This window comes from Manis pentadactyla, chromosome 5, assembly GCF_030020395.1.
Source record: "Manis pentadactyla isolate mManPen7 chromosome 5, mManPen7.hap1, whole genome shotgun sequence".
Classification (NCBI taxonomy): Eukaryota; Metazoa; Chordata; class Mammalia; order Pholidota; family Manidae; genus Manis; species Manis pentadactyla.
This window is the reverse complement of record NC_080023.1, coordinates 101798242-101813013: the sequence shown is the minus strand read 5'-3', so window position 1 is coordinate 101813013 and position 14772 is coordinate 101798242. Positions and strand designations below refer to the sequence as shown.

Genomic DNA, 14772 nt, shown 5'->3' with positions numbered 1-14772 from the left:
GTCCTGGCTTTCCTCTGCTCTGGCACACCCTGTAAAACCATTTCATGGAGTTTAGGCCTTACAACATTGGGAATCACCATTGCCACCTTCTACTCCTGCTCAGCAAAAGTTCCTGAGTTAAGGAAATCGTTAAGGACCTGACTACTTTCTTGGAATAGAAAAAGGGGGTGGGGGAGTGGGAGGAATATGAAAGGCAAACAAAATTATTAAAAAATCTCAAAAATTATCCTGTCACATACATTTTATATATTTTTGTGTATTGAAAAGGAAACTAACTGGCAGTTTAGCTGCCTCTATGCTATGCCACCCTTTTATGGGCTGAATTTTATCCTCACGAATTCATATGTTAAAGTCTTATTCTCCAGTATCTCAGAATGTGACTATGTTTGGAGATGAGGTCTTTAAAGGTAATTAAGTTAAAATGAGGTCATTAGGGTAGACCTTAGTCCAATATGACTGGTGTCTTTATAAGAAAAGGAGGTTGGGATAGACAGATACAAAGAGAAGACTATGAGAACATGCTTGGAGAAGATATCACCTGCAAGTCAAGGAGACAGGTCTCAAGAACCTCTGCTGACATCTTGATCTCAGACTTCTAGCCTCCAGAATTGTGAGAAAGTGAATTTCTGCTCCTTAAGTCACCCAGTCTGTGGTATTTTGTAACTCAAGTCTAGCAAATAAAGAGACTCCCTCAGGCTGTGAAGTTGGGCAAGGCAGTAACTCTGGGTTTGTGTAGAAGTAGGAGCTGCTAGTGTGCATCTCCTTCCTTCTGCAAGCCTCAAGATGGGACTTTAAGTCACTGGTAGCAGTACTGGGAGTTTCTTCTCAAACCACATGTGACCTCAAAGCAAGAGAGGGCAAGCAGAAGAGCAGGGAAAATGCTTTATGAGGACCTGAGGGGGTTTTCTTTCACACTGCTCTTTGTCTCCTCCACTGGAATGCAGCAGAGCACTGCCACCACCTGCTCAGATGGCATTTCATACACTTGCATTCCAGGAAACAACACAAATACTAAAGTAGCAGCCGCCCCATTGGAGTTAGCAGATGATGAATTAGTGATTTGCCAGCAGTCAGACAGTTGCATAACTGTCAAATATGAGTTCACAAATGTTTATCCATTATGTTGATTATATGTATTTTTTAACACTGAGGATAAAGTTCTGTTATCTGGAATGAATTCCAACCAACACATTTCCTCTGCAAGTTAAAAACAATCATTTGAGAAGATCTTCTTGTCTTTGTCTAGGATATTAATTTCTTCCCACATAGGAAATTTTTTATCTATTGATTTCTGTCCTTGTTGCAGGACGGGGAATACAAACAATAAGAGAACACATTGTTTCAAAATGTATTGTTATTGTTTCAATAACAAAATACCTTAATCAAATTTTAAAATTATTTTTGAAAGGTGTAATTTAATGACAGCTCCAAATAATGATTGTAACCTAAGGAAAAAATGGTTTTGTTCATTTAAAAATATGGAAATAGTCATTTCAATCTCATTTTCAATAATTCAATGACATTATCTTCCATTTTTCCTTAAAAATTATCTTTATACTTCGTGATATTTCAGATAATCCAATACTATTTGAACTGAAAAACATTCAATATTTATTAGTAAAAACATAAAATATGCCGTTCCTTGACAATAGGGACAAATACCCTCCAATCTTTCAGAAAAATCAGATACCGAGAAGTATTTTTTCTAATATGTTCATTTAACTCCATCTTCTTTGTCCTAAAATGTAGACACACACACACACACACCACTTTCACAAAGTATCCTTTTTGAAAACAGAATGTTTAATATGTATGTACATATCCTACAGGGACTTTAATCCACATGGTTTCACTTGGTGACTCATTCAAATTTGACACACATAAATATATTAATGTTGTAAGATGCCGCCAGCTTTTTTTTTTTTAAAGGCCTTTTAATAAGCACCAAGGTTTGATGGCCCAAAGGAAAAGAGACTTAGGTTTGATTTAGATATTGAAATCATGGTGCATTATTCCATTTTTATGTGAAATTCCATTTCTAATTTCACATAATTTTACACTAATGCTGTGGAATAATAGAAAATGCATATTGGTTTCCTCCCCTGGTTCCTGATACACAGCTCCTGAAATCCTGGACAACAGGGGTGTCTTTTGTTCTAAGGAGATGACTCTGGGCTGGGCTCCTGGATTGCTTCTAGATCAGGGCTGGTTACTGGAAAGACCAAGCCAGGATCAGGAGCTTGGAAATTTCATCCCTGCCCTCCATTCTCTTGGGAAGGAAGAGGGACTGAAAATGGAGTTAATGACTGATCATGCCTATGTGATGAAGCCTTCTTAAATTCCCCAAAGCAGGGGTTTCAGAGAACTTCTGGGTTGGTGAACACATGGAGGTGCTGGGAGAGTGGAGCACCTGGAGAAAGTATGGAAGCTTTGTGTACTGATAAAGAAAAATTCTGACAAGCCCTAAATTGTAATATAAAGGCCAGAGAATGAGGGGGAGAGATAAGGGGAGGTCATCAGTCAATAGCCACAGGCTGTAGCTAACCAGAAACTCCATGCACCTGGATGAAGTAATTTAGTCAATCATCTAGAAGGTCCCCAAGACCACTACATTCTCCTTGCTTGTGAACCTATCCACGGCTTCCTCTATAGACTAACTACCTCTCCCCGGACATTCCTCACCTCTTGTTACCCTGCCCTCCTTATCTGTAGCCAATGTGAAATTTAAAAACTTTCTTTCCTTTACAGCCCTTATAAATATCCCCTGTTCCTTGAGTCTGTTGGACATATTGCTTCTGTGAACTGGCCTTGCTGCTGGTGAAGCAGAAACTCTGACCCAGGACTCAGCCCTTTTTCTGGCTAGCATTTGTAAAGGCTCAATAAACCCTTTTAGTTCAGTGATCTCTTGGTCTCTAGAGTTTTCATTTTGATTTGTCAGTTTCCCACATACCTTTCCCTACCTATCTCTTCCATCTGGATGTTCATCTGTATTCTTTAGCAAATCCTTTAATCAACTGGTAAACTTAAGTATGTGTTTCCCTAGTTCTGTGAACCACTTTAACAAATTACTTAAAACCAAGGAAGGGGGCTTTGGAATCTGTGTTCTATAGCTGGTTGGCCAGAAGCACGAGTGATTATCCGAGCTTATGATTGGCATCTGAAGTGTGTGTGAGTAAGTGGGGGAGCAGTGCTGTGGGAATGATCCCTCACATGTGGGGTCTCACACTATCTCCAGGCAGGCAGTGTCAGAATTGAATTGAATTCTTAGACAGCTTGTTGGGGTCCTGGGAATTGCTTGTTGGTGGTAAGGGGTCCCCCCACCACACACACAATGGAATTGTGATTAGAACACCAAAAGAAATGTTTATTACTTTTGCTGTGATGCTTTATTTTTCTCAAAAAAGTTAATTATGTTATTCATTATAAAGAGTAACTTTAATAACTGAATAATTAGAAAGAAATCATAGCCATTAGGTCAAAATAGAAAAATGATATTTCTGAGTGAAAAATTGAATTAGAAAAAAATTTTTAAAGATGCACGAGCCAAGCATAGGTGACCAATGGGATATTATTGTAGAATAAGTCATTCCTAATAGAACATTTTGCTTCATAATGTGCTGTCCTAGGTCATGTTAGGCTTAGAAATCTTACTGTGCTGTCAAAATTGGGAAAGACAGTGTAGATATTATTTGCTGAATGAATAATCAAATGAATGAATGGTAGTATAAAACAGAGCATCTGATACACTGCCTAAATCACTTAAATGACATAAGAGTTAGTACAAGAGGATCGTTTTCAAAACTGTCACTTTTTTTTCTTAAGAAGATAATTTTTTTACTCTTGCCTTGATTTTTTAAATCCCATATAAAGTAAAGAGAACATGTATGTGCTGTTTGACTAAAGCTCTGGTTGCATTTCTCTACTAGTGTCTTAGTTTCACGCTGTTAGTCCGGAATTTGATTTCACCCGCCTTGCAAGCCTAGCCTGTTACTGCTTCATGGGTGCTGAAAGAACACAAGAGGCTCATGTGTCATAGAAGGACTTTATCATGTTGTTTGTTGTGCCCAATCTTGATTTTGGATATACTGAGTTTTAGCTTTCTGTGATATATTCTGTGATATATTGAAACAGGTTTAACAGACAGTTGGGTATATGATCTGGCATTAAGGAAAAGCATCTGGGATTTAGGAGGAAGGTTAAATTCTATAGGGTGGATGAGAGAACCAATGGAAAGTCGATTTGATTTTGATGCTGAAAAAAGAAGAGGACCAGGGTATAGCCTTGGCACAGAAAACCAACATTTAACGGATGAGTAACAGGAAAACCACCAAAGGCAAGAGAAGAATGGTTGAAAGGCAAGAGGAAAGCCAACAGGATGTTGTCCTAAGAACTGGAGGGAGAAAAAAATTCGAGGAGGACATGGTCAGTAATATCAAATGCTACCCAAAAGTGAGGAGGTACTTATTTACTCTCCTGCTGGGGAGACAGAAGCTGGACTAGACTAGACTGGAAACAGAAGAGGCATGAGAGAGTGGAAAGCACAAAAGTAGAAGGTTCTTTTTCCTTTGTGGTCACAGTTCATATTTTAGGATGTTGCTAGTAAATTCTTTAAAAAAAAAAGAAATACTTTGGTCAAGTGGATTTCACCTTTCTGAAGATAATCAACCTTGGGGTATGTGTCTGGTCCCATGACCTTCAAAGGGTACCTTCCAGTGCCAATTGTCTCTGATTACACTGTCCTCCTTAATCCAGTGTTGGGGAACAACTAAATCACTTGACACCTTTGGCTTCTAGGGAGCAGGGCTATGTAAATATTCATTGTATATTGCTTCCTAGTACTGAAACAGAGCATCTGGAAGTCACTTTTGTCTGGATCCCCATGTAACAAACTTTCCCAGGCTCTTCTTTACTTAGTGTTTTTTAATGTGGATCAATGTCATGGGGAAAAAAAAAGTATTATGGGGAAATTAAAATGTTCCATTTACACAATTTTTGGTAGATTGTATTTAGATTTAAAACATTAAAACATCTTTGACCACATATAAAATCAACTTCTCTATTGGACCACCAAGACTCTGCTTGAACATGTGTTGACAGACTATAAAAATAAGAAACTTGCAGGTGACATTGTATGCAGTTGGCTGATCACTTGGGTTTAAGAAATTTCCTTCTTGCTGAGGAAGGAAAAATATGAAACACTTTATTTAAATGTAAGAACTCCAAACCATGTAATAGAAATAGTTACAAGAATGTAGTTATAGGAATGTAGTTTCCAGGAGGAAATTCTCTTTTCTTCTCTTCTTCCCTCTCCTCCCACCTCCTCTGAATATGTGTGTGTGTGATATGTGTGTGTGTGTGTGTGTGTATGTACATATAATAGTTTATAGTATAATATATACAACAGTTCGTATTATACATAGAAACGTATACACAATAGTTAAGAAAGTATTTTTCAGGGTAGGAGGTTTTAAAAAATTAATGTTTTGGTTCTTTTATTTCATCTTCTTATGGGATTAGTTCTGCAAGCCGCAGACAGTAAAAGCTTAGAAAAATAATTTACCCACCTTTTAACTCCCTTTTGTTCCGATTATTAATGCGTTAATTCTCAAAACATGTATTTGACAGAGTCTAGTCCTCTAGTAGTCGAGTTCTCAGAGCTCATATTTTAGGATGTCGCTCGTAGCCTGGAGATTAAAACCTTCACACGCCCTCTACTATTTATAGAATTATTAAGCCAAAGTTTTTCGATCATTCTTCCTTCTAAGTGGCGGCATTCATCCAGTGTTCGAGGGCCTTCGCTCTCCCCACACCCCGGCACCTCCCCGCCCCGCCCGTCTCCCCTCTCCGCCGCCCGCCCCAGTCTTGCCCCAAACGGGGCTCTCTCCTCTGTGTGAGGCCCTCTCCTTCCCCTGAAGGTGGGCTGAGCAAAGGAGCGTGACGCAGAAGTGGGCTGTGTCCTTGATGCCAGCCCGCGCCTCGGCCTCGCAGGGAAGGAGCCCCTTAGCGGCGCAAAGTCGCCGCGGCGGCCGGGAAGCGCGGGTGGCGGGGCCGAGCTGCGCGCGCGCCAGTCCCGCCTGCGGGGCACACGCCCGGAGCTGAGCGCACATCCTCAGCCGCGCCCTAGCGTCGCCTGTCTGTTCAAGCTCTGAATGCTACCGGGGTGAAAGGAGAAAATGGTCACGGGGGATTTAATCTGCATTTCCATGACCGGAGGGGCGCCCTGGGGGTTCAGGCTGCAAGGTGGTAAGGAGCAGAAGCAGCCCTTACAAGTTGCCAAGGTAGGACCCCCAAAGAGGTGGTGTCACCTCTCCGTGCTGGCAAGGAGGGAATGAAAGCAACCTATGGATGGCTTTTTCAAGTTAGGACTCAGAAGTTCATATAGTAGTTTGATTTTGATGCTGAGGTTGCATATTTCTAGAATGTGGGTTTGTTTTTCTTCAAAGAACTTTGGAGAGTAACTAATAGCTTATATGTAATTAACCAACAATTGATAGGAAAAAAGAGAGCTGTATTTACCCGCTGAAAAAAAAGTCTAATTAATCAGCTTTTTTGACAACCAGCAAGAGACTTTGGGAACTTTCTTCTAGACAATATTAGAATATACAGCTGAGTTATTCCTTCATGCCACTTTACCTGGCTCTGGCAGGAAGAGATGGTCAGTTCAGCATTTGGCCTAGCTGTTTTGGGGACTCTGATAAAATGTTTGCAGTGAATTTATTATGGAGAATTCATGAAAAGGCTAATCTGGGGCAATAATTTAAAAAATATGGTGAAGATATAATAACATCTTTTCGAAAGAATATGATTTTAAGGGTTTGACAAATAAATGCAAAAATCCAAGTACTCTATTTCGTCCTGTGTACTCATCTGCTTAAGTGCTCAAAATAAAATTCAAAGACATTTGAAATATGTTGTAAGTAACTTAGAGGTAACATTGAAATACACTTAATAATGATTTTAAATGTTTTAGATGTTTTTATTTCCATTAGATTGCTTGTTTCTTAGCTAAATATGCTACGTTTGCTTAAGGGGATTTGACATTGCCGAATTGGGATTCTGCTGAAACGAGTTTTAAAATGCATGAAAATAAGCAGACTTTTTACCTGATTTTAATACTAAATTGTAGTATGATATGAAAGACTATGTTTGACTAATTTCCTATTTTATTAAAAATGCATCTATATCTTTGTAGTTATTTTTCCTTTGGACTTTCTTTTTTTAATGTTAACTGTGAAGAAAGGAATTTCTTTGAAAGTTTCTTGTCCCAGGCTCTATTGGAAAATCTTTTTAAAAATGTGATGGTGGAATCCTGCCACCTAGCGAAAACTTCAAACATAAGAAATGAAGCATAAAACAAGATGAAAAGCAGAATTTTTAGAACTGGGAAGTTTCTCAGAGATCTCCAGTTCAGGAACCCAGAGAGGTTAAGTAACTTGCCTCAGAGGTCTTTGGCTTCAAACTGGCAGAGTGATTAAAAGACACAAAAAGGTGGTTTCATTGTATTACTTTATGAGTCTGTGGCAGGCAACATCAGACAAATTACTGATGCCTAATTTAGCCTATGTAGAATTCATGAGACTGAATCGGATTTGTTCTGGTTCTAAATAGCAGTTGGCTGGCTCCAGTTACTGAGATTTGGGTTCTAATTCCAGCTCTGATCTAACTTGCAACTGGACTACAGACAAATCTCTTACTCTCTTACCCTTACCCTTCCTGACTCCTCTGTCATGTGTGTGTGTGTGTGTGTGTGTGTGTGTAGAGAGAGAAATTTTGAATGGGTGGGAGAGGAGAGAAGTAAGGAGGAAATTGGACTGTACTATTAGTGTTGCTTGAGTGTTCTACAGTCCTACAGTATACAATTTCAGGTTCTTTTGCCTACCAGTTGAAATGTGGGGACAGAACTAGTTAAAAGCTGTTATTCTCTGATGGTTCTTTCACAGCGAAATCTTAGGCTAGTGGGTAGTGGGGTTTCTCCTGAGTTCTCAGTGTGCTTATTTCAAAGTGGTACATTGTGTGATGATTTGTTGAAGAGCGTAGCCAATTGTTAGTGAAGGGTTCTTTGGAGGCATTTCTCTGCTCATGGCATGTCTGTTGCCAGGATTCGGAGAGGCTATTACCCTGTGTGAGGGTCAAAAAATTCAGTCCTGCTCTCCTCGCAAGCCATCTTTCCTAAAATACCCACACAATATAGTTGCAGTTTTAAAAAGATCATTAAAGCATCTGGATGTTTGCTTTAATTTTCTAGTCTAATCATATAGCTAAAGTTTTTGATTTTAAAATACCATTATAAAAGCACCTGGATGTTTGTCTTAATTCTTGTGTGTGTATGTGGGCATGTGTTTGTGCATGTGAGAGAGAAAGAGAAAGAGAGGGATAGACAGACTATAATCTACAGTCTAGATTTTTCCATATGTAAAAAGTGACTAAAGAGCCTTCTAAAGAGAATAGAAATTCTAGATTATTATGGCAATGCCCACTTTTGTTCATCAATTTTTTCCTTAATTTAAATTATTATATCTAATTTATTATACTAGCATTATTTGTTCTAGAAAATCCTTGGAGCAAAGTGCTTGTCACTTTCCATGTTATGAAGGCCATGGCCTCACTGGGATCACCGTTTTTCATTAAAATCATTAAGTCAATTCTGTTCCAGTATTGATCACTCATTGAGTTCAAGGTGAAGTGACTGTTGCTTGGCATAGAGTTTCTCCTCTTCCAAGGACTGGTGATAACTAATTAGGGCTAAGTTACCTCCAAGAAGGAGGATGTACAGGAAAGAGGCAGAAAGGCTTGGTAGGAGATGGTTGCTAGCAAATCAAATGGTCACAGTTTTGAAGAGCATGCAAAATATTAACTTGGAAGTTGAAGAAAATATTTATTTCCAAATAAACAGAGTTTCTGCTCTAATGTTATTAAGGATGATCAGAGGTTAAATAGCTTTTAATTTCCAATAAATATCCTTCTACTGACATGTTTAGTCACTTTCAAGAGATGTTCAGACATTTTTAGTGTTTGGCTGGCTGACTAAACTCCAACTTTTAAGGACCACTAAGAGAAATATTAATGACCAAAACTTTTCACTGATATTGAAGCCCAAGGCCATAAAATTGTTTTGTTTCAAGAAAAAAACTGAATGTTTAAAGGCCGAAAATAGTAACAGTAGCCTGGTTTTTAAATGTTTATCTATCTTTTAATTTATGTTCTCAATACATGTGATAAGAAGTAAATATTTCTAATACAAAGCCATAGGACCATACTCTGTAGACTATATTTCCAAGAGCTCATCTACAGGAACAAATTTACCCACACAAAATTACAACATAAAGCTCCATTGTGTATGTGCAAATATCCTTATAGAAAGTATATTAGCACTCTTACTTTACAAAACCCCTTTTTGGAACATGTACATACATGGCTGTCTCTGGACATGTTCTTGCAAATCACTTTGGAAAATGTTCATGTAAAGAAGTGGGGGAGATGTTTTTCTTTTCCTCTGAATAATTCAGAAGTAACTCATATTTTGAAAATAATGAACAAAGAAAAATGTTCAGATTGTTTATCCTTTACATGTTTTAATGTTTAGAATTTTAAGCTTTCTTCAAAACTTTTAGATCATGCTGTACTTATTCTATTCATTTTAATTCAAAGTTTCAAATAACTTTTATTAAAATTGAGATGACAAACTGCAAACATTCATTTTATGAGGCAGAAGTGGTTTTAATGAGTCTCATCTATTGCTGTATATCATTTATTTAAAACTTTGAATAACAATGTGTTATTTAGGCAAAGCACATTCAAATAACATAGTTCTTATCTCTTACTGCTATTAGTGAGGTTTCTAAAATATTTCAAATAAAATAGTTCCAGAGACATAACTATTTCTAAAGAGTAAAAAAGAAATATTTTAGTGTGTTTGTGTATACTTGAGGATAAACATTCCTTATTACATAGGGAAAACTAGTAGCCTCTTTATTTGAAAATATGACTCATCATTTCTTATTGAATTTTTTAGCACTTTCTAGAAATTCTGAAGATGATATGCTTATAGAAGTCAGTGCACACTAACTAAATCTATTATACAGATATTATGTAAAATCTCGATTTTGGAATTGTATGTTTAAAGACAGATCACTGTTTATTGAAAGACAATGAGCTAAAATAATGACTAGTGCATGAACTCTGCCATTATCTGGACATAGCAGTAGCTCACATTTATCATTTATCATGTGAGCAGTAGCTCACATTTATCATTAAATAGTATCATTAAGTAGTATCATTAAATGTGAGCAGTAGCTCACATTTATCAAGCCCTTTTCACATGCTAGGAAATGTTCTATGTGCTTTGCAGGTATTATCTCTTCAAATGACCCCATAAACCTGAGAAGTAGTATGAAAAATATCCTTATTTTAGAGATGAGGTGCAGAGAGGCTAAGTTACTTGCTAAAGGTTAAGCTATAAAACATGGTAGGATTTGATTGCAAATGTGTATTTTCCTGTATTTGTGGAAACAGGATAAAGGTAGGTTAAGGTAGTCTGATTTAATTGGTCAGGGAAGCCACACCACCCCAGGGCATCATGATTTGTAAACACTCCGAAGGTAGTTTTGATGTGTGGTCAAGATTCAGAACCACAACTGCAGAAAGTTGAGGCCACATAAGACCCCACAAGGCTTACTGAAGGGGGCATGATATGGCCTTCCAGCACTGCCCCACCACCCCTTTCCCAGGTGATACAAGAGGAAGACCAGAGAGATGCAAGAATTGTCTGAGTCCCTGGCATTGTAAGCAGGTCATAATTAGTGGTGTGAGGATTTTCTCTTTCTGACGTCATGATAGCTTGGCAGAGGGGAAGCAAGGAGGTGCTGGGAAGCTCAAAGATGATCGTTGTAAAAATAGAGGGTGCCTTTAAGAGAGGAGCCTTGCAACTTATTTCCTGATAGGATGTCTTCTTGTCAATGGAATTGTTGGCCTGAATAGGGCCTATGTGAACAGTGAGGTAGGAGGTAGGGAGAGGTGGGTAAGGGGAGTAAAACTGGAGAACAGTGCAGGGGGACGGAGAGAAAAAAGGGTGACAGAGAAAGAGAGAGAGTGAATAGGAACTTGTCTATTTGGTGAGGCAAGAATCCTTGCATCTCCTGTGGGTGAATGACTGTTACAGAAAGTGGCAGGACTTAAACCATCTTGCCAGTACCCACCCAGAAAGGCCAAGCTCTCAGCCAGGAGTTGGCAGGAGCAAGTTGGCATCTTGAGGAACTACTGGGGGTGTGCAGGGGGTATAGAAGAGCTGGGTAGAGGCCCTATTTCCTGTGTTAGGAAACTGTGCAGTGGCACAGCTCTCCAGGCACCTAGAAGAAAGCACACGCATGCCCTAGCATTTGGGCACCAGCCACAGAAAGCATGGTGATGGCCACTCAAAAGTAACCAGGGAAGCACAGACAACAAAGAAATGCCACCGCATGTAGTTATGAATAAATATATCTACCTTCTTGCTCCTTCTCCAATCTTCCTTCCTGCCTTCAACCTGAGAGAAGAGCAGATAACACCCTCCTCCCCATGCCAAGCCCTGGAACCACAAGCTGGCCACAGTGCTTAGGGAGAGCTTAGAGTCAGACATTGGACTGAAGCTGTAATTGGACAAGATGGGCTTAATAACCAGAAGCCACCAGAAATGCATGGGGTCTGAGCGAAGTGTTATTAAGGGAGGGATTTGGCTTTATCATTGTTGAAAGCAATTACTGGAAGAAATAAAATAGTTTCATGTTTATAACTAAACGAGTTGGCACTCAGAAATATCAGTTCCTTCCCACAGGTTCACATCATCACTCACGTGTACTTGATGTATGTTAGCTTGAAAACTTATCACCAACTCATGATTTCCATTGATGATCATGTTGAAGCTACTGTTTCTAGGAAGAATTTATTAAAATCTGGCTTTGGGCTTAATAAGAAATATAAATTACTCCTTTTCCTTTTTCCTTCGTTTGAATGTGAATCAGCATTTTAATACCCTGGGATGCTTTTTGCTATTAGGCAGACACATACTTTGAGTTATTCTTAAGAGCTATTTCTTGAACGTTACTGTCAGATTCCAGAACTCTCAACTTAAAAGTAAGTACTCTGAACTTTCACTGGGTATTAAACTGAGGTGTTTGCTGTTTTTAAAGAAAATATTACTGCAAATTCCAAAAATCAGTATGTAATGTCATTGTGACAATCCCATGACATCTAACAAGATAATATTTACATATTTTTCATGGTAATAGTTTTAAAAGATGTATTAGCTTCCAAAATAATTTAACCTCTCTCTGTCAGTTGGTGTTCAAGAACATAATCTAATTAATATATTTAGCTAAAAATACTTCGCCTGTGTATATCTTACAGTCATTCAGCGGTATCAACAGTCATACAGGTTCACATATGTTGCTTCATTTAATACCATTTGGGTAACAAAGTTTTATCACTCCTGTAACTGACCTTTGGGTTCCATTGCTTCCCGATTCAGTCAATACAGAGCCCCAAAGTTGGAAGATGGGAGGGCTACTGTCCTAGAGACCCACCTTAATTCAGGGTTGATTTCCTGTTCCTTTTATGCTAGGGAAAGGGGGAGTAGGAGGGCGAGCAGGAGGTGACAGCTAACTGTGGACATCTGGGCGTCAGCGAGGGTCTGAGGAAGGTCATGCAACTCCCTGTCTTCAGTCAGCTGACTCCTGCCAACACGGGTCTGGTCATGATGGTCCTACAGATTCTTGATAGGACAATTATTTTGTCTGCTCTCTCAAGCTGTAAGCAAAATTGTTAACAAGCCTATGCGAGCTCGTTAGTTTTGAGAGAGCTGCAGTTATTTTTGCAAATCTAAAAGGGAGTGTCAATTAAGGGTCTCATGGTAGCCTCAGTTCCTCTCCTTGCTGCCCTATCCATCCCGTTATCCTTATCTTGTTCCAGGTGCCCCCCAAGGAGCGAGAGGCCAGCTCTTAGCTCCTGCCAGTTGTGTTACACTCTCAGTTGATAGATGAAAAAAGAAATACAAACTGATTCTAAAAAAAAAAAAATGATTTGCAAAGAAAAATTATATGAAGTAATCCAAAGTCAAATATAGTTCTCTACCTCAGTCCTGGACATCATGCCACTCTGCACTAGTTTGGATAAAGAGAACAGGCTATTATTTAGTAATGCTGAAACCTGTAGTGACTTCGATATACAGTTTGTATGAAATAGGATGTTACTAAATCTAATATTTAAGCCTTAAAAACATTTATAATGGTTTCTTCTTTTAACGAGCCTGAGGAGAAAGATTACAGGGAAGACCTCTCCAAGCATAAAGTGCAATGCGAGACAAGCCTGGAAAGTGAACCAGTTTACTTGTGAATAACCCAAAAATATATATGGATCCCAAGATGTTGTGTCTATTCTAACAGCTTCATGATGAAACAAAATGCCCTGAGGTTTGTAAAAGGACGTGGAGAATGCCTGCAACAGTTTGATTAAACAATCCTGATGGAGTAAACAACTTCATGAGGTTAAAAGTCTGTGTGATAAACAACATAACCTGCTCTTGAGTGGATATTTCATTGTTTGACCTCCTCAGTGAGTGAGCACTTACTTACTGTACTGAATTACCTTAGGCACTTAATTTTTCTGAGTTACCATTCTTCTCCTACTATTAAAAAGTAGAGATGGCCAGTTCTCAACAAACTGTGTCTTTATAATCTTTGTGAAATCCATCGGCAGGTGGGAGATCAGGGGTGATCATAAATTCAGTTTGGTGTTATGATGGTCTGCATGGAGCTTTCCTCAACTGGCGTATAAATTGTGTGTGTCTCAGATAAATGTACTAAAAAGTGTGGTGAATTTACCATTTGAAACATTGCAAATGGAAGATTGTGTCACTTGATTATGTAATAAATAGTTTTCCTATCCAATGGTCTTTCATTTTTATAATACTACTCACCCATGACCAACTTTTCCACTTTTATTGGAAGCAGTGTGAATACTGGATAGATAAAACAATGTAGTAGGGGAGTTTTCCTGAGCAGAGCTATGAGTTTATATTCTGTTTACGTAGGCAGTGCTCCTTCCTTTACTGCTCTTCTGTCATCCTCTTTACAGAATTTATCTGGCTTGAATTTCATCATCTTAGGACACATTAGTGTTTTCCCTAAGAATTTTCCAGAGGTCTGCAATAATAGTCTATGAGTGTCATTTCCCCAAACTTCTTATTATCTTTAACAGGACCTTTAGTTATCTATCTGGAGATAATTTTATTGAAGAAACTTGTATATAAAGTTTACTGTTGTGCCAGACACTTCCTTAATTACCTTGTAAGCATCATGAGAGGGCCCTTTGAAGTTATCCGTGAGATCCCAATTACGGAGACATAAAGAGGTTAAGTGACTTCCCCAGGTCACAGGGGTAGTGAGGGTCAGACCTGGGGTTCGTTCTTAGAGAGTTTGGCTCCAGGGTTTTTGTGTTCTAGAAACACTACTCTTTAGGGTCTAGTATAGTTTGAACAGCCAGTTAAGAGGGAAAGAAAGCACCTAAATTGACTATGGTGGAGATATTTTTGTAAAATAAAACCTACTTTTTCTGTTCTGACATTAAATGTATTTTTACTTATTTAAATTGATGTCAAATTTTTTATCTGAAACTTTTATTTCCACAACAATTAATTTAGGAAATGAAATAGAAACAGACTAGAAGCTTTCATACCTCTATCTTCTGAGGGATAGTTTTTCTTTTTCATCTTATAAGATTTCCCATTTCTTCTTTAAAAAT

At 38.4% G+C, this 14772-nt stretch overlaps 1 protein-coding gene across 3 annotated transcripts in view; it reads left to right on the top strand.

Moving 5' to 3' along the window:
• The first annotated feature begins 5909 nt into the window (after positions 1-5909).
• SYNPO2 (synaptopodin 2) overlaps positions 5910-14772 on the top strand; it is a 167673-nt gene continuing 158810 nt past the window's right edge. Inside the window, exon 1 of one of the 3 annotated variants that reach the window (XM_036908602.2) lies at positions 5910-6278. In XM_036908602.2, coding sequence (XP_036764497.1) covers positions 6174-6278 — 105 coding nt within the window. In that variant the 5' untranslated portion in view covers positions 5910-6173. The remainder of the gene's footprint in view (positions 6279-14772) is intronic. The other 2 variants (XM_036908601.2, XM_057502573.1) reach the window with 2 other exon arrangements.